The sequence below is a fragment of the Homarus americanus genome, unplaced genomic scaffold (genome assembly GCF_018991925.1).
Source record: "Homarus americanus isolate GMGI-L3 unplaced genomic scaffold, GMGI_Hamer_2.0 scaffold6317, whole genome shotgun sequence".
NCBI lineage: Eukaryota > Metazoa > Arthropoda > Malacostraca > Decapoda > Nephropidae > Homarus > Homarus americanus.
The window spans coordinates 10,158,276-10,179,495 of NW_024730668.1; the positions used below are offsets into that span (position 1 = coordinate 10,158,276).

A 21,220-nucleotide genomic window follows, 5' to 3' on the forward strand; every position below is an offset into this window, starting at 1 on the left:
CCACAGATGAGACCACAGTTGTAGTTGAGACCACAGTGTAGATGGGACCAGGGTAGATGAGGACCACAGTGTGTAGATGAGGACCACTGTGTGTAGATGAGGACCACAGTGTGTAGATGAGGACCACAGTGTGTAGATGTGGACCATAGTGGGTAGATGAGGACCACAGTGGGCAGATAAGGACCACAGTGGGTAGATGAGGACCGCAGTGGGTAGATGAGGGCCATAGTGGGTAGATGAGGACCACAGTGTGTAGATGAGGACCACAGTGTTTAGATGACGACCACAGTGTGTAGATGACGACCACAGTGTGTAGATGTGGACCATAGTGGGTAGATGAGGACCACAGTGTGTAGATGAGGACCACAGTGTGTAGATGTGGACCATAGTGGGTAGATGAGGACCACAGTGTGTAGATGAGGACCACAGTGTGTAGACCATGTGGACCATGTGTGTGGACCATGGAGATGAGATGACCACAGTGTGTAGATGTGGACCATGGTGGGTAGATGGGGACCAGGATGTGTAGATGTGGACCATGGTGGGTAGATGGGGACCACAGTGTGTAGATGGGGACCACAGTGTAGATGTGTGTAGATGTGGACCATGGTGGGTAGATGAGGACCACAGTGTGTAGATGAGGACCACAGTGTGTAGATGTGGACCATAGTGGGTAGATGAGGACCACAGTGTGTAGATGTGGACCATAGTGGGTAGATGACGACCACAGTGTGTAGATGAGGACCACAGTGTGTAGATGTGGACCATAGTGGGTAGATGAGGACCACAGTGGGTAGATGAGGACCACAGTGTGTAGATGTGGACCATAGTGGGTAGATGAGGACCACAGTGTGTAGATGAGGACCACAGTGTGTAGATGTGGACCATAGTGGGTAGATGACGACCACAGTGTGTAGATGAGGACCACAGTGTGTAGATGTGGACCATAGTGGGTAGATGAGGACCACAGTGGGCAGATAAGGACCACAGTGGGTAGATAAGGACCACAGTGGGTAGATGAGGGCCATAGTGGGTAGATGAGGACCACAGTGTGTAGATGAGGACCACAGTGTGTAGATGAGGACCACAGGATCATAAAAATCACAAAGCACATGAGGGTCATGACAATCAAAGTGGGAAATGTTCTGCAAGGAATCCTGTAATTATACTGGTGAAGGCATATACATCCTTGATTTTATTTTGGCGAGTTCCTTGTGTCTGTGTTCTGTATTGCTTTGTTAATTTTTTTTCATTAATTCACGTATTGTGTGGTTTACGTTCGTTTAAGGTGTCTGAAAATTTGGCCTGGTAATGTATCATCAAATTACAACACTAAGACTATGGGAAAATTGAATCCTATTTATGTTGCGAGTTTTTCGGATCACATCCCAACGTAATTCGGCAATTTCTTGTAAAATGCCCCCCAAACTTATCTGCACCCCACACTATTTATGGATGGTTGTTGGGGTTGATATTACTGATTGCAAAATGCATTTCTTAGTAATTATGATACTTTATCATCTTTAAATACCTAAGTGAAAGGGAATACAGTACATTGTCATGATTCTCACAATTATCACCAAGCCTTGATTTCAAGATACTGTACTACTGAAATTTGTGCAAATTCTAATGTCAAGAAAAATTTGGGTAATTTACTGAAATGAAAAGGCACTTTGAGAACTAGGACTGTTCTGAGAACTAAGGACTCACCGAATCTTGGCGCGTATATGATGGGTCTTGTTTTCCTGTGCAGATCTTGCAATTGAGATCATAAATGTGATTTGCATGACCTGAAGTTGTATCCTCCAGAACCTCTGTTAATGGATCAGCTGGGAGTGAGTTGAGGGTTTCAGGTGCTGGGAAAGACAATCATAAATGTCAGATAAGAAGAATAATGCCCTAATGATTCTAATTTGTTTAAGATAGTTCACATCACAACCCATTATGCATCTACAGAGCACAGTTCAGCATACCTGGTATTTTTGGGTGAACCAAGTAGGGAGCACCTGGCATGGAGAGGTATTATCTTTGCAATTCCCAGTGACACATATCATTATACTGGTAACCAAAACAGAAATAAACAAATACAGTCGACCCTCGTTAATTCGGACTAATAGGGGGGGGAAGGGTGTCCGTTTTAGCCGATTGTCCGAATTAACCGATTTAGGGGTTAATATTGCATTATATTTCAAAGTGATTGTTTTCGTCACGATTTTATCCCACTTTCCACTGTAATACATACGTAATTTCAGCAAAAAAATTACATTTCCATGAATGCATTATATCAAGCACAGTATGAATAGAATACCATTGTAATATAACAGTATTTTAACCAAAATCTATTAAAAAAACGAGTAACTTCTCTTGAACATCGGAAGGTTAGGTAAAATCTTTTGTTTTCGTCATGTATTTTATCCTATTTTACATTAAAATACATCATGTTTCAGCAAAACTACTATTTATTTCCCAGAATATATTCATTCAGGCGCAGTTTAGGTAAAATATACATGTGATGTAACAGTTTCTTAACTGAAAACGATTCGAAAAACACGTACCCTCTAGCCCTGTTCAAGGAGAGGACTGGGAGAAGCTGTTTGGTGCTGCAGACGATGACAAGGAAAATGATTTGGATGGATTTTAATGAAAACATTCAGAAATATGGTATCGTAGTATTTATTCAAGTCAATTAGGATAGAATATTATTGTAATACAACAGTTTTTTAACTGAAAACCAATCGAAAAGCAATTACGGCAACATCTTTTGAACGAAAGAAAGCGAAAGTCATTGTTTTCATCACGATTTTATCCCACTTTCAACTGTAATACGTACGTCATTTCAGCAAAAATATTACATTTCCGTGAATGCATTATATCAAGCACAGTATGAATAGAATACCATTGTAATATAACAGTATTTTAACCAAAAACTATTAAAAAAAACGAGTAACTTCTCTTGAACATCGGAAGGTTAGGTAAAATCTTTTGTTTTCATTATGTATTTTAACCTACAGTGGTCCCTCGGTTAACGAGTTACCTTCCATAAGATTCTTAACTTCGGTTAACGAGCAATCCCTCGATTAACGAGTTTCTTACGAGCCGACCTGAACATGTTTTCGCTTGCATTTGGCGGTCCACCAGCTGTATTATTAGTCCGCCAATACAGTAATCGGTTCTAGGGCTTAAATTCCTTACGATTTTAGCAAATATCAAGAAGTTTATACTATTCAATAATTTTAAAATTTTAATATTAAATTTTTTAGTCATTTTAACAATTATTGAATATAATTGAAGGTAATGAAACTAGTTTTATGCGCACCATCCAGCCTCTCAACACACCATACAGGCGTCAGTCTCTGTGTCTTTTCAGTGGAGGTAACATCTTGCTTGAGACTCTCTTCAACTAAAGGCTTTTTTTCTGTGTTTACAAGCAAATTATTGGTCATTTTGAAATTTATTTTCCATATTGACAATATATAATGCAATGCACTGTTGATTTAAAGAAAATAATCTTGAATTACACCAAGAGAACTAAAATTTTATGGGTGAAATAGCACCATGGGGTGACTTCTCTTCCTCCCCAATGCCTTCTCTTCTCCCTTCTCCTTCTTCTTTTTTAATATTTGATTTTTTGCATTATTTTTAGGAAAATAATATTGTCCAGCTTAAGCAAAAAACGCCTTAACGAGGTTTTACTGCTTGATATATATTTCCATTAGCCGGAATCCCTCAAACCCTGAACTCTCCAATAGCCGTAATCGAAATTTGCTTGGAAAAGCATTCCCAAAGCTAGAATAAAAAAAAAAAATTCCGACTTTGGGCACAAATTTTCTGAAGGTGAAAATCAAGAGCATTTACTGGAACTGTCTTGAATAAAGACGAAAGCTCTAGTATTTTGGGGAGTGACCAGACCTGACTCAATGTCAGGTGGAGGTAGGGTGGGGGATTAGTGGTCTCATATTACTGACTTTCTGATGGAATGTCAGGTCACCCTTTCTTGGGTGGGGGTTAGTGGTCTCATAACCTGAAGATGTCTTGAATAAACACAAAACCTAAAGTACGTAAGAGATTGTAATAAGAATAAGTATAAATGAGCAAAGTTGTATCCCTTCAACATTACATTACATAACATTTTAAAATATGGAGTGAGAAAGCAGAAAGGTGTGGGTAATTAGAGAGATGGAGAGGAAAGGAGTGGTAACATACACCAGTGTTTGCCAAGCGAGAAGCTCCTAAACACTGATCTTCTAATTCGCCTCCATGCAGTCACACAACAAGACCCTCACTGGATGCTTGTTGTCTTAATATATATATATATATATATATATATATATATATATATATATATATATATATATATATATATATATATATATATATATATATATATATATATATATATATATATATATATATATATATATGTGTGTGTGTGTGTGTGTGTGTAAATAATAATAATAATTAACGGTTCATTGAAAGAGCTTGGCAGCCAGAAGGCTGAAAATATACAGTTACATAATTGGGAATGGGTTTCGAATTACAAATAATATACAAATAACATAAGTGATATAAATAAGATATATAATAACTAGATGGGGAAAAGCTCAAACTACAGGGCATTTCAACATAGTGACAGTGCAAGAAGTAGTATTTACTGGGAGCGAATACACTGGTTTATTACAAGTTAATGATAATTTTTACAATGGTTGGGACTGGGCTGTTCTTATCGCGATCAGTTCGTGCACGTATGGGTTGGATGCAGTTGTGGTGTCGTACAGCAATTCTCGGGCTAGGTATCTCAGGTGGTAGTAGGAGCCGGTGTCGAGGATGGTGCAGAAGCTTCTTACCAAATTTGCAGATGAGGTCGTGGTGATGGTCAGTAAGAGTTGAAAGGGTGAGTGTGTTGAGCGTTTCTTGATATGTGGAGTGGGAAGGGGAGAGAATAATCTTGCATGACCTCTTTTGCACTTTTTCTAGGTGTTTACGTTGTGTGGCATTTAGGGAGGAAGACCAGGTAGGGGAGGCATAGGTGAGCTTGGGAAGTATGAATGTTGAGTAAACACTGAGGAGCTCAGGTGCAGGAACTCCGAGGGACTTGAGTCAGCGGAGGAGGTGAAGACGGAAACTGGAGGATTTGACAACTTCACTGACGTGTGGTTTCCAATTTAGTTTGTTGGCTATGGTGATGCCGAGGAGCTTCATGGAATCTACAACCTGGAGTGTGTTCAGACCTAAATTAAAGGAAGGGGGTGGGACAATGTCGGAGGAGAGGTTGATGTGCATAACCATGGTCTTGGTATGGTTGATGGTGACGTGGTTGTTGGTGGCCCAGTTTTGGAGACTGTTGAATAAATCCTGAAGGGCGGTATAGTCGCGAGCAGAATTGTTGACGCTGATCCCAATGGTGGAGTCGTCGACATATTTCCAGCGAGCGGGGGTTTCTCCTAGGGCATCATTGATAAGCATAAGGAAGCAGAGTGGTCCCATCTTGGTGCCTTGGGGGACGCCACAGGTGAGTGACTGAAAGGTGGAGACAGCCCCTCGGAAGCGTACAGCTTGGCGTCGGTCACTGAGGAAGTCTGTAAGCCATGGTATAAGACTTCTCCGAAGCCCGAGATCAAAAGCTTTGTTGATGATTATATTGTGGTCGACTAGGTCGAATGCTTTAGTGAAATCAATGAAGGCGACAGCTACAGACGTTTTTCGTTTCTCGAGATGTCGGTATATGTAATCGAGAAAGCTGACAAGACAGTGAGTAGTGGAGGAAGTTTTCATATTGCCAAATTGCTGAGGGTCTACGACTCCTGCAATATCAGCATAAGCCCAGTCGAACACAAAACTTTTACAGATTAGGTGTGTGTGTGTGTGTGTGTGTGTGTGTGTAGTAGTAATAATAATAATAATAATAATAATAATAATAATAATAATAATAATAATAATAAACGGTTTATTGAAAAAGTTTGCAGCCCGAAGGCCGAAAATATACATTGGACACAAATGACTTATTACATACATTGGTGGTTTAACAAAAGCCTTCATTAGAGAAAGGTAAAGGAACATACAGTGAATATACAGATTAATGTTTACACACGTAGATCATGTAAGCTGAGGTGTTGAACAGCAGACACGTGTGTGTGTGTGTGTGTGTGTAGTAGTAGTAATAATAATAATAATAATAATAATAAACGGTTTATTGAAAAAGTTTGCAGCCCGAAGGCTGATATTATACATTGGACACAAATGACTTATTACATACATTGGTGGTTTAACAAAAGCCTTCATTAGAGAAAGGTGAAGGAACATACAGTGAACATACAGATTAATGTTTACACACGTAGATCATGTAAGCTGAGGTGTTGAACAGCAGACACACGTGTGTGTGTGTGTGTGTGTGTGTGTGTGTGTGTGTGTGTGTGTGTGTGTGTGTGTGTGTGTGTGTGTGTGTGTGTTTTAGCTTGCCAAGCACATTGCAGGATTTGAAGAAGTTGATGAAGAGTTTGTTCAGGAGTCAGGTGGTTAGGTGACATGCCAAGACACTTACACAGCACACACATTAACAGCACTACTAAACCATTGTCTTATAACATTTTACATTATAATTTCTATTTTAAAATTAATTGATACTGTACATGACAGCTCGACAGGGCTACATTTACACTTAGACAACTGATCAATGAATAAACCAGGGCATATAGAGACCCATTATACATTAGTGATGACACTAAGCTTTCAAACTGCAATCACATAAATTATAGCAAACTGTTTTATCCTAAAGTACTGTATGCGTTAATCTCCCCACCTCCTCCCAGCCGGAGGAGAAGGATCTATTGGGGGTAAAAGTGACCGCGACACCCCCTTCCCCCCCAAATGGCTCATTCACCGTGTGTGTGTGCGTGTCTGTCTGTCTGTCTGTCTGTGTGGTTGTGTGTGTCTGTGTGGAGAATGTAACAATAATAATAATAATAATTAACGGTTTATTGAAAGAGCTTGGCAGCCAGAAGGCTGAAAATATACAGTTACATATTTGGGGAATGGGTTTCGAATTACAAATAATATACAAGTAACATAAGTGATACAAATAAGATATATAATAACTAGATGGGGAAAAGCTCAAACTACAGTGCATTTCAACATAGTGACAGTGCAAGAAGTAGTATTTACTGGGAGAATACACTGGTTTATTACAAGTTATTGATAATTTTTACAATGGTTGGGACTGGGCTGCTCTTATAGCGATCAGTTCGTGCGTATGGGCTGGATCTTGATTTGTGGTGTCGAACAGCAATTCTCGGGCTAGGGATCTCAGGTGGTAGTAGGAGCGGTGTCGAGGATGGTGTAGAAGCTTCTTACAAATTTGCAGATGAGGTCGTGGTGATGGTCAGTGAGAGTCGAAAGGGTCAGTGTGTTGAGCGCTTCTTGATATGTGGAGTAGGAAGGGGAGAGAATAATCTTGCATGCCCTCTTTTGCACTTTTTCTAGGTGTTTACGTTGTGTTGCATTTAGGGAGGAAGACCAGGTGGGGGAGGCATAGGTGAGCTTGGGAAGTATGAATGTTGTGTAAACACTGAGGAGCTCAGGTGGAGGAACTCCGAGGGACTTGAGTCGTCGGAGGAGGTGGAGACGGAAACTGGAGGATTTGTGTGTATGTGTGTGTGTGTCTGTGTGGAGAATGTGTGTGTGTGTGTGTGTGTGTGTGTGTGTACATAAGATAAATGACACTGTTTCCATGAGTGCATACGTATATACTGCGCAGTCTCCTTTTTTATCTACCAATTCATTGGCCACTTCTATTGTACGTACATTACATAACATTAATTAAAAGATTCATACAGTAATTTTACTACTGTACATCTACAACCATCGTTAGTCAAGGCTTTAATGTACACAAAATCAATACAATAAACTCTAATACCCACCCATTTCATCCCAAATACTATTGGATAATAGCTTTGAAAAAATCCCTAAATGGCAACTGTAAGCTGATAGGAATCAGTCCTGTCCAAAGGGTAGGAGATACTGACTGCACCCGCCCCCCCCCCCTCACCAAGAGATCACTACATATACGTGTATAGTTCATGAAACAAAAGTCAACTTGTGGCATGATGGATGACTCATTAATGAGTAATACGGTATAAAATCAAGATATTTTCAGGGAATTTGTTTAATATACATATGCTTACAGTATTTATGAAAAGAATACAATTAAAAATAAAGATGGATCATCCAGCTTTTTGCAATTTATAAATCTATTACTTTTAATTTCCATTCATTTTCATTAATGTATTTTATAAATTTTGAGAAAAAGGCCCTAGCTATTGATACCGATACATACTGTAGATACACACACACATTTATTATTACTGTACACATTCTCGTATGATCAGCCACTTACGGTGTATGTTTTATCATTGATAATATAAAATATTAAATACTGTATGTACTAAAACAAGTATAGAAAAATAACGAAATATTGTGTCATCATCCCGAGTCCCGGGTCCTCTGGGTGGCAGGAGGCTGAGGAGACGCTCGAGATAACTTAGGTCGTAGGCTCACGCGCAATGATTGGCTAATGCTGTCATGTGACCTCATGGAACATCTGTAATTGGCTGATGCATCTTGCAGATGAACCCCCCCCCTCTCACCCCAGGCTAGCCTGAGGGCAGGCTTAGTGCATAATTCTTTGTCACCAGTCCCCCTACAAGGTTCATCTGTTGCTTGCTCCATTTTTTTTTACAGTTTGTTGCGCATTGCTATACAATTGCTGTACACAGGACACAATCAACTTACAACACAGCATTTAAGCTGTGTTAAGACGTCAACAGAACCAAAATGAACCTTAATACAGTGCAGCACTGGAATTTTGGTGAGAGCACGGGCCAGGAGGCAAGTTGTCCGCTTGTCCTCCCTCTACCACCCGTCATCTCCCCCAGTCTACGCACCCAAATATAGTTTTGTACAGTATCTTAATATTGTACTGTACAGTATAATTCATATTCTATTCCTATAATTCATGAGTTGGTAATTTATGAGGATGTTCATTATGCAAATTATATAATGTTTTCTTTCATTTAAAATTCACTAAATAGTAAGAGGGTGAGGAGGTATGAGGAGGGAGGAAGGGGGGGAACTAACTTAAAAAGGTTCCTCGTCGTCTCCCCATGCCTGCCATTACCATTGTAAAAAATTTACTTTGTTTTTATTTACTAATAAAGATATGTTTGCTGTAATATTATGTGCTTATTAATACCTGTACCCTTTGTATATAATACAGTACAATACTTTTTATAATGTATCAGTACTGTAATGATTAAATAAAAAACTGGTAAATTTGATAATGGCTAAGCTTATCCGCCATCTACTCAACAAAGCAAGTCTTCAATGTGGATGAGACTGTCTCTTTTGGAAGAGGATACCTGAGAGGACCTATATCTCCAAGGGGGAGAAAAGAGCGCCAGGTTTTAAAGCAGCAAAAGACCGCTTGATGCTGCTGCTTGGCACGAACTCTGCCGGTGACTTCAAGCTGAAGCCGATGTTGATTTCTCATGCTGTTAACCCACGGGCCCTGAAAGGTTACTCTAAGGATCACCTTCCTGCCATTTACAAAGCAAACGAAAGGCATGTTTAACCGGCGCCATATTTAGCCAGTGTAAAAGTTGTATTCTTGCCTCCCAACACGACAGCACTGATGCAGCCTATGGGCCAAGGTGTCATCGCCGCATTCAAGACGTAATATTTACGCCGTACCGTGACCCAGCTGCTCAAGGCTACATACGGAGAAAATAAACCAACGATCCGAGAATATTGTTGTGGCTTCAACATTCTTCATGCAATTGACAACATTGGCAAGGCACGGGAAGAGGTTTCAGAAAGTTGCCTGAATGGTGTGTGGGGTAAACTGTGGCCCGAGTGCATCAACAGTTTTACGGGATTTATGGACTTAGTCCCAGCTGTGAATAGGGATATCCTCAGCTTGGCTAGACAGGCAGGCTTTGATGGGCTGGAATCAGAAGATACTGAGGACGTCCTGGCATCCCATACAGAAGAGCTCACCAATGAAATTCAGCAAAAATTAACAGAACACATTCCCGTTGAAGAAGACGACAACGACGAAGAACCTCAACGAAGGCTAACTTCCAAGAGGATGGCAGAATCGTTCAACATGATCCAGCAAGCAATGCAAATGCTTCTAGATGACGACCCAAACAGAGAGCGTAGCTCCAAGGTTCAACGCAGCATTGAGGACAGTACTGGTTGCTACACCGAGATCTATAAGGAGAAGATGAGTAGCACCAAGCAGTCAACATTGGATTCATTTTATCATCGCGGGACGGGAGGAGCTTCTTTACAACAGCCGGCAGCCGAGGAGGAGCAACCAGCGGCGGAGGAACCCCAGTAAGAGCAGGAGGAGGAGGAGGCAGCAGCAGAGTCTCAGTGACTCACCACCCTCCTCTGCTCCCGCCATCCTCCTCCTTCGCTCCACTATCTACCACACACTCGCTCTACCACCTCTGCCCATCGGTGAGTACCAATACAAACTTAGTAATATAGTTCTATATACTATTCTCTATAGAATTGGCAATAAGTTTCTGCATATGTAACTTTTTTCATGGGGCAAAGGGAGGCTAGGAACGCAACTCCCGTATTTTATCTATTTCTTATGGGGAAAATTGATCTGTTTAACGATGTTTCGCTTAACGTCATGTTTTCAGGAAAGTAACTCCGACGTTAAGCGAGGTCTTACTGTATTGTGCATCTGCATATAACCTGGTTTATTCATTAATCACTTGTCTAAGTGTATAAGTAGCAAAATTGAGCCATCATGTATCACTCAAAGGTAGTAAATAATGTTGTTAGGAAGGTATCATTAGGAAGGTATCCTCATATCAATACTATACAGAGTGTTATAGTGACCCTGTTGTAAGCTGTTCTGCTGAAAGTTCTTACACGATAACATCCTGAGCGAATACCTTCCAATACAGCTTATCCTTTTACTTTGGAGTCATATTACAAATTACATATTGTATTTTTTTCCTATTAATTAATATATAGTATTTATGAAGAAACGTACACCATAAGTGGCTGAGCATATGAGAATACAGTGGTCCATCGGTTAACGAACACAATTTGTTCCAGAATGTCGTTCGTTAACCGAAACCATTGTTTCAATGGGATTTTGGGTAATTGGTTCCAACTCACAGAAAAGTACAGTAAAAGTCCAAAAATCCGGATGCCAGAAATCCGGACCACCCGAAAATCCGGACTTTTCAAAAACGATTTTTTTTTAGCGGGCATTTGTGTGCATGTGCGCATGCGTGAGCGCCACAGCTGCACAGCGACAACAAGCGACCATGTGGTCGCCACTTTAAAATGGGCAATCAAACTGTGACAACATACCGTATATACTAGTCTATAACCCCCCCTCGTTATCAGTCGACCCTGATTTTTTTACCAAGAAGTCGTTAATTTATGATATTCCTCGTTTATAGTCCACCCACGTTTTTTAGGGTAATGGAACAACAGAACCACTAAAAACGCTCTACGTCCTATAAACTGAGGCTCGCCGTGCATGAAACACAAGTGCTGAAGGCAAATTGTTTACCATTTATTATTACGACACTTTACACTGAAACCCGGGTAGTTTCAACAAAAATATTGTATATTTCCATTCAAGTATTTATTCAAGTCAATTAGGAGGGAATATTATTGAAATACAACAGTTTTTAAACTAAACCATTCGAAAAGCGATTACGGTAACATCTTTTGAACGAAAGAAAGCGAAAGTCATTGTTTTCGTCATGATTTTATCCCACTTTCCACTGTAATACGTATGTAATTTCAGGAAAAATATTACATTTCCGTGAATGTATTATATCAAGCACAGTATGAATAGAATATCATTGTAATATATCAGAATTTTAACCGAAATCTATTAAAAAAACGAGTAACATCTCAAGAACATCGGAAGCTTAGGTAAAGTCTTTTGTTTTCGTCATGTATTTTATCCTATTTTACATTGAAATACGTCACGTTTCCACAAAACTACTATTTATTTCCGAGAATATATTCATTCAGGCGCAGTTTAGGTAAAATAGACGAGTGATGTAATAGTTTTTTAACTGAAAACGATTCGAAAAACACGTACCCTCTAGCCCTGTTCAAAGAGAGGACTGGGAGAAGCTGTTTGGTGCTGCAGACGATGACAAGGAAAATAATTTTGATGGATTTTAATGAAAATATTCAGAAATATGGTATCGTAGTATTTATTCAAGTCAATTAGGATAGGATATTATTGTAATGCAACAGTTTTTGAACTGAAAACCATTCGAAAAGCGATTACGGTAACATCTTTTGAACGAAAGAAAGCGAAAGTCATTGTTTTCATCACGATTTTATCCCACTTTCCACTGTAATACGTACGTTCAGCAAAAATATTACATTTCCGTGAATGCATTATATCAAGCACAGTATGAATAGAATACCATTGTAATATAACAATATTTTGAGTCCTACTCTTTCCATTTACAGAGTACTGTACAAGCCCATAATAATGGCTCCTAAAGTAGATAAACTTCGTTGTGTGAAGAGAAAGAAGAACACATTGAAATTGAGTGACAAACTTGAAATAATTAAGAAACTAGATCGTGGTGTGAGCAATACTGTTCTAATGGAAACATACGACATTGGAAAGTCTACAATTTATGATATATAAAAGGCAAAGAATAAAATTTAGAATTCACAGCTTTTTCATTAAAACTGCTCATTTTGATAAATGAAGCATGCTATATTTGCAAATGAATAAACTATCAAAATGTACCTGTTCATTTCTTATTTATTCTTCATTAAATTTGAATTTTAAAAGTACTGCCTGAGAATCCGGAAAATCCGAAAATCCGGACCGACCCAATCCCCAAGCAGTCCGGATTTTTGGACTTCTAATGTGTGTGTATATATATATATATATATATATATATATATATATATATATATATATATATATATATATATATATATATATATATATATATATATATATATATATATATATATATATATATATACACATATACAGTCGACCCTCGTTAATTTGGACTAATAGGGGGGGGAAGGGTGTCGGTGTCTGTTTTAGCCGATTGTCCGAATTATCCAATTTAGGGGTTAATATTGCATAATATTTCAAAGTCATTGTTTTCGTCACGATTGTATCCCACTCTCCACTGTAATATGTACGTCATTTCAGCAAAAATATTACATTTCCGTGAATGCATTATATCAAGCACAGTATGAATAGAATACCAATGTAATATAACAGTATTTTAACCAAAAACTATTAAAAAAACGAGTAACTTCTCTTGAACATCGGAAGGTTAGGTAAAATCTTTTGTTTTCGTCATGTATTTTATCCTATTTTACATTAAAATACATCACGTTTCAGCAAAACTACTATTTATTTCCGAGAATATATTCATTCAGGCACAGTTAAGGTAAAATATACATGTGATGTAACAGTTTTTTAACTGAAAACGATTCGAAAAACACGTGTACCGTCTAGCTGATACAGCTGGTGGTGCGTGATGCGTCATGCGTCGTTGTAAACAATAGGAGGTTGAAGTAGATTACCGGGTATTATATTAAGTGTGAAATATCAAAAAGGTTTTTATTACCGGTATTTTTTGTAGATCAATGACAACTGTGATACCGTATATGATATGATAAGTTAGCCTGTGCTAAGAACTTCAACATAGACTACTGAAAACACGTTGTAAGGTAATCTAGCCGATTGTAAGTTGGTCAGCTTCATTTGCTGAAGGAACTGCACAACTTTTCATTACTAATTGGTACATATTTTACATTTCCATTGTTTACTGGCAGTAAGTGGTAAATATTTCTCATGTCTGAAGCTAAAAGTTGCATCCCCCTCCCCCCCACACTAGTGGTGGAGATGTTACATTTAACCAAAAAGACGCCGGTGTTTTATCCCAGCAGTGGGTGGACCAGCATTTTAGCCTAAGGTCCACGTAGGTAATATTCCTACATATCTAAAAAAAAAGTTCGTTCAGATTTTGTCCGAATTATCCGAAATCCGGATTAAAGGGGTCCGAATTAACGAGGGTCGACTTTATATATATACACTAAAACTCTTAAATCACTAATGTAATATGATACAGGTGATTAATTTTATCTCGTGCAAAATATATGACGTTTATATTCAAATTATTCGCTGTCTTGCAGTGATTCCAGCAAGGCAAATTATATTCTCCTTACTTTAGTCTGAGATATTATATAAGATAAACACTGTAAGCCTAGGGGGCAGATGGGGGAGAGAGACGGAGGGAGGGAGGTCTATGAATAATTTGTGAGGTGATATGGTTTGACAGTTGGCGCGGAGAGGTCTAGTGAAGTATTTATTTGTTTATATATTTCCTTTAGATTGAGTTTTTGTTTTTTTGCTTATAAAATTTAATAGACGTGACTGGGGGAATATAATTTACATTGCTGGAATTCTTATAAGATAGTGATTAATTTGAATATAAACATGCTATAATTTGCATTAGACATACAAATTTTATTAGAGAGAGCAAAAATTTTACCTTTTGTGCAAAATATATGACGTTTTTATTCAAATTATTCGCTGTCTTGCAAGGATTTCAGCAATGCAAATTATATTCTCCCAACTTTAGTCTGAGATACTGTATTATACAGTGAACCCTCACTTTACGCGGTTAATTGAACCCACGGCGGCCCACGTAAAGTGAGAAACGCGTAAAGTGAACAATATAACATATGGGATTAATTGAAATAGAGACCGGGCCGACCCCCAAACTCCACTTTTCCCCGACACAATACGTATGTTTTACTAAAAATAACATCTTAACTTTATGATGGTATTCACACACACATAATATAGAAGGGAACAATCAATAAGAGAATAATAAACTGAAGGTTAGGTTAGAAAAAACAAGGTTGGGGTTAACACTTACGTTAGTAGAAGAGATGGGTTGGCGTAGAATGGAGGCTGGTTCCGAGGCAGAGGGCAGGCTACTGGCCCTCAGGTGAGTCTCCATCGGTGTCATCCACACTTACTAGTGCCTCCCTGACAAATCCCTCAAAGTCATCATCACTGTCTCTGCCTCTGTCACTATCACTGGCTTGGGCTGGTTGTGGTGGGTTGCGGGCGAAGAACTCTGTTATGCTTTGCTGGCGGCTGGTGTTTATGTTGTCGTGATAAACCTTGATGTAGGGCTCCAGAGTCTGCAACAGCTGGGTAGTGAAGATTTCATACCTGTTAGCGTCAGGGTCATCGGAAAAGAGGAGCTTGACTTTCTCAATACACTCGATGGCACCCCTTACATTACTATGGGATAAGCGGCGTTCTTCTTGGGATGACGCACCGCCTGCCTCTTCACTGTCGTCATCATCATCTACCATCTCGTCGGTAGTCACATCAGGATCCCTTATCACCTCCTGGATGTCGTCGTTGGTGGTCTCGGAGAAGCCTGCAGCTGTAACACTCTGCGCAGCTTCTCTGGCAAGGTCCACTGCTACTGCAAGAGTCTGAACCTCACCAGTCACAGATTTACTCTGCCTAACACCCGGAATGCCTTGCAACACATGTCTCCATGCGTGATGAACAGTTGCTAGAGACAGCTGATCCCATGCCTCCACCAAGAAGTCCACAGCTTTCTTGACGTTGAATGTTCTCCAGAATTGTTTCAAAAGTACTTCTTGCTCTGCCAACTGTTGATCATCGTCGTCTTCGCTCTTGCTATCGGTGTTGGTGTCACTCAGGTTGCACAACTCTTCCTTGGTGTTGGTGTAGTCGTTCAGGAGCTTGAATTTTTTAGCAGAGAATGCAGCTTTTACATTACACATCAATTCTTGGTCCATGGGCTGTATTATAGACATAGTGCTGGGAGGAAGGAAGACCACTTTTACGTTGGGGTGACGATCTAACAGTAGGGGCGAGTGTCCTGGTGCGTTGTCAAGCAGCAACAAAATCTTGAATGGCACATTCTGTTGCTCAAAGAATTTCTTCACTTCGGGAACGAAACAGTTATCAAACCAGGAGAGGGACAGTGTAGAGAACATCCACGCCTTACGTGCGGTCAGCCAGTGGACATTTAGCTTGGTCATGTCCATGCTCTTGTAGGCGTGCGGCTTGCGTGCTGTGTGGATCACCGATAACTTGAGCTTACAGGTACCGGAGGCAATGGTGGTAAACAGGACGGTGATGTGCTCCTTCTGCAACTTCCGGCCCCGACACTTGCTGGCATTCTTCACAACGAAGGTCTTGGAAGGTAGCTTTTTCCAAAAAAGACCAGATTCGTCCACGTTAAACACCTGTTCGTCGGTGTACTGTCCCTCCTCCATAATCTCACGTAAAAACGGAGGAAATCCCCTAGCCGCAACACGGTCAGCACTAGCTTCTTCACCACCAATGTTGATATTGGTGATCTTGTTCCTCTTTTTAAATCTTTGTAACCACCCAGAGGAAGCTTTAAAGGGCTTGGGCTCTGTAATTCCCATCTTTCGTGACACTGCAGCATACAGTTCACGTGCATACTCCGTAACTGAGCGCGTGTCCACCGCCATGTTCTGTTGCGCCTGACGCACCAAGTAGCTCACAAGTAATTTTCCGTCTTGAGAAGCACCTGGTTGTGGAAATACTTGATCATAGAAGCACCTGTAGACTTTGTGATGTTCATGTGCTCCTTTATCTTGGCTGCATCCTTCTTAATTGTCCTGATAGTTGATTCGTTAACACCATGCTGGCGCGCGAGATCAACCTGTCTTGTTCCTTTCTCCAACTCTTGTATCATCTTATATTTGATTTCGTAGCTTAAGGAACGTCGTGTCTTCTTTGGCTTAGGGCGGCTGGGTCCAGGTAAAGCAAGGTTTCTTTGTGGTGGTGGTGGTGGTCCGGTGGAAGCCATTCTTATGGAACGATGGATACCAATATACACGGTGTAGCAGGGAAGGGTGTAACTGACGCGGGTAGGTCAAAGTGCTTGAACGCTCCCGCGGCGGGGCACATCACAGCTAGCAGGGAGGGAGGTAAGGATGCTTTGCCCAATCACAGTCCGCTACGTCATATGACGTCACCGATAACGCAACAAAGACATACACTGCGCAACCTACTCGCGCCGCTTACACAATATGGCGGATGGTGGGAGAGGGCGGGAGGTTTGGATCCAAAAATGGCGCGGCGCGAGAGGACCGCCAGCCGCTCTCCGCGTAAAGGGGTACACGCACCGCGGAAAGTGAGCATTCCGTGTTCGGCAGGGTACCGCGTAAACGTGGAAACAAGTAAAGTGGGACCGCGTAAAGCGAGGGTTGACTGTATAAGATAAAAACCCTGGCTGGGCAGATGGGGGAGAGGGAGGGAGGGAGGGAGGGAGGGAGCGTGCATGGGGGGAGGGGGGAGCGGGAAGTGAGGTGTACTTTGACAGTTAGCGCGAAGGTTTGGTGAAGTATTTATTTCTTTATTTATGTTGTTTAAATGAGTTTTTGTTTTTTGCTCATAAAATTGCATAGAAGTGACCGGGGAGAATATAATTTACATGGCTGGAATTCTTATAAGATAGCGATTAATTTGAATATAAACAAGCTATAATTTGCATTAGACATACAAATTTTAGATCTAATTTAAGAATTTTATTACAAAGAGCAAAAAATTTCATCTCTTGTGCAAAATACTGTATATGATGTTTACATTCAAATTATTCGCTGTCTTGCAAGGATTTCAGCAATGCAAATTATATTCTCCTAACTTTCGTCTGAGATACTGTATTACATAAGATAAAAACCCTGGCTGGGCAGATGGGGGAGACGGAGGGAGGGAGAGCAGGAGGGGGGAGCAGGAGGTGACGTGATGTGATACGTTTGACAGTTTGACACTTAGCGCCGAGGTCTTGAGAAGTGTTTTTGTTTATTTAAGTCCTTTATATTGAATTATTGGTTTTTGCTTATAAAAATTCATAGAAGTGACCGGGGAGAATATAATTTACATTTCTGGAATTCTTATAATATAGTGATTAATTTGAATATAAACAAGCTATAATTTGCACTAGACATAACAATATTAGTACCTTTATCATTTTGTACATGTACACTCCAGGTTTGCACTAAGGTCATTTATTTCTTATACGTTTCTTTTAGTATGGTGTGTGCGTGTAAATGAATGAAAATAAATGAAGAAATTTATGTAAATCTACCCAAAAATACAGTTGAAAAACTTTACATCATAAAATGTACAAAACTAAAATTTTTATCTCTTGTGCAAAATATATGACGTTTTTATTCAAATTATTCACTGTCTTGCAAGGATTCCAGCAATACAAATTACATTATCCTAACTTTAGACTGTGATATTATATAAGATAAAAATTTAAAGCCTACTACTGTACAGTTTAACCAAACAACCCTCGCTGGTAGGAGGGGAGGGAGGGAGGCAGGGGTGACAGTGACATGTTTGACAGTTGGCACGGAGGTGTGAAGTATTTAATTGTCTATTAATGTCCTTTAGATTGAGTTTTTGTTTTTTACTTACATAAAATTTCATAGAAGTAACCGGGGAGAACATAATTTACATCGCTGGAATTCTTATAAGATAGTGATTAATTTGAATGTAAACATGCCATAGGTTGCACTAGACAAAAATTTTAGTAATCATTTTGTACATTATTCTGATTACATGTACAGTTCAGCTTTGCCCTTAGGACAGTGTGTGCATGTAAATGCGTTTCAACAAATGAATAAAGTTACATATATCGAGCCAAAAATAATAGTTGAAAAACTTTATGTAGACAGAGCTTGGATGGCTAAATTTTAGAATGACCAATAATTTTGAGACTGTATAAAAGAATGCACAAATATTAAAGAGCACAATTTTTATGATATTTCCTTCATTGGAAACGAATGTAAACATAGATGAGATTACTGAATTGGCTGAGTACCTCCTCGGCTTGTCAGCTGATGTTCAAAACAAAACGTGATTTTCGTAAGGATTTCGTTAATCTATTTTTTTCGTTAACCGAATTGAAGATTCTTATTGAAGGTAATTCGTTAACCGAAATTTCATTAACCAAGGCGTTCGTTAACCGAGGGACCACTGTATAATACTAAATAAAAAATAACAAATTGGTAAAGGCAGCACGGCCAGTATTCCCCCCTCTCCTTTACGGAGGATAGAGCTGAGTGGTTAAGGAAGAGGATTCCCATGTGATTGAGTTTGTATTTTTATTTTGAAGTAAAATTTTACAGTATACTGTATCATATTTTGTTCTATTCATAAATACACCTAAACCCCGACTTACGACTATACGGACTTACGTCCAATGGTACTTACGACCTGCTTTGACCGTACGTCCATACGGGACATACGACTGCGACCGCCGTGACCAAAAAATTTTTCAAATGACGCGCGCATTTTCTATACCGAAACGTTTCCGTCCCGGGCGAGAGGGAGGGGTGTCTTGGGTCGCCTCGTGGCTGCACTCACTCAGTGGAGCGCTTTGTTTGTGTTTGGCTATCGTATCCTATACTGATCGCGCTGTGAACTTTCGTTATTATTGTATTTAATTGACTTTATAATGACTGGAAAGCGTAAAAGTGAGAGTGCTGGTGGTACTCCAAGGAAAAGGAGACAGGCAATTACTTTTGAGATGAAACTGAAGATAATAACACAGTATGAGAATGGAAAAACAGTAGCAACAATCTCACGCGACCTAGGTTTCTCACACTCGACTATATCCACTATTCTGAAGGACAAGGAACGTATTCGTGAAGTAGTGAAAGGAACAACACCTATAAAGGGAACTATAATAACAAAGAAAAGACAAGGTCCTATCCACGATATGGAAAAATTATTGGTGATATGGATAGAAGACCAGATACAGAAGCGTGTACCCTTAAGTGTTCTAACCATACAGGCTAAAGCAAGAAGCCTGTTCCAAAGCCTGAAGGAGCAGGCAGGAGATGAATGTGATCAAACCTTTACAGGAAGTCAAGGGTGGTTTGATAGATTTAAAAAACGCTACAGTCTACACAGTGTTAAGGTGAGTGGAGAGGCAGCTAGTGCCGATGTTGGTGCTGCCGAAGCTTTTAAGGAGGAGTTAGATGATGTGATTGTGGAAGGGAATTATTTGCCAGAGCAAATATTCAATGTGGATGAGACTGGATTATTGTGGAAACGCATGCCTGACCGGACATACATCCACAAAGAGGCAAAAAAATGCCCGGATTCAAGGCATTCAAGGACAGAATTACACTTCTGTTGGGGGGGAATGTTGCTGGTTTCAAGCTAAAGCCCTTCATGATCTATCATTCAGAGAACCCCAGGGCTTTTAAACATGTCAGCAAGCACACACTGCCAGTGTTTTATCGCAGTAACAAGAAAGCCTGGATGACCCTAGTACTATTTGAGGATTGGTTCATGACTTGTTTCATTCCACGAGCCAAGGAGTATTGTCTGCAACAAAGGATTCCATTCAAGATTTTACTGATTTTGGATAATGCTCCGGGACACCCACCACACCTGGACGACATGCACCCTGATGTTAAGGTAGTCTACATGCCACCTAACACTACCTCTATCATCCAACCCATGGATCAAGGTGCTATTTCTGCCTTTAAAGCATATTATTTACGCACGACCTTCGCTCAGGCTGTTGCTGCTACTGAAGGTGAGAAAACGCTCAGACAGTTTTGGAAGGAGTACAACATTTTGTCATGTATAAAGAACATTAGTGCAGCATGGGATCAGGTTACAAAACATTGCATGAATGGAATATGGAAGAAAATCCTGAAAAGATATGTGAACAGTTTCAAAGGATTTAATGAAAGTGAAGTTATTTTGGATATTAGTAACAAGATAGTGGACTTAGGTAAACAGCTGGAGTTAGAAATTGATACTGAAGATGTTGGACAGTTGGTTGAAAGTGTAGCAGAAGAGCTCAGTAACGAGGATCTTATTGAACTAGATGCACAGAAAGTTGCAGAGGAAGAAGAGAGACAAAATGTAGAAGAAGAGCCTGCACCCCCCAAAAAGTTTTCAGTGAAACATATGGCAGAGGCATTTGCTACAATTAATAAAGGAATGCAAATGTTTGATGGCATGGATCAAAATTATGAGCGTTATGCCAAAGTTGACAGAATGATCCAAGATTCACTTGCTTGCTACAGAGAAATTTATAATGAAAAGAAAAAGAAAACTGTGCAGTCTAAA

The 21,220-nt window shown here is 39.8% G+C and overlaps 1 protein-coding gene across 1 annotated transcript in view; it reads right to left on the reverse strand.

The window, feature by feature from the left end:
• Nucleotides 1-21,220, reverse strand: part of LOC121867079 (nuclear speckle splicing regulatory protein 1-like) — a 95,114-nt gene that overhangs the window by 7,485 nt on the left and 66,409 nt on the right. Inside the window, exon 8 of the mRNA XM_042366834.1 lies at nucleotides 1,711-1,856. Coding sequence (XP_042222768.1) covers nucleotides 1,711-1,856 — 146 coding nt within the window. The remainder of the gene's footprint in view (nucleotides 1-1,710; nucleotides 1,857-21,220) is intronic.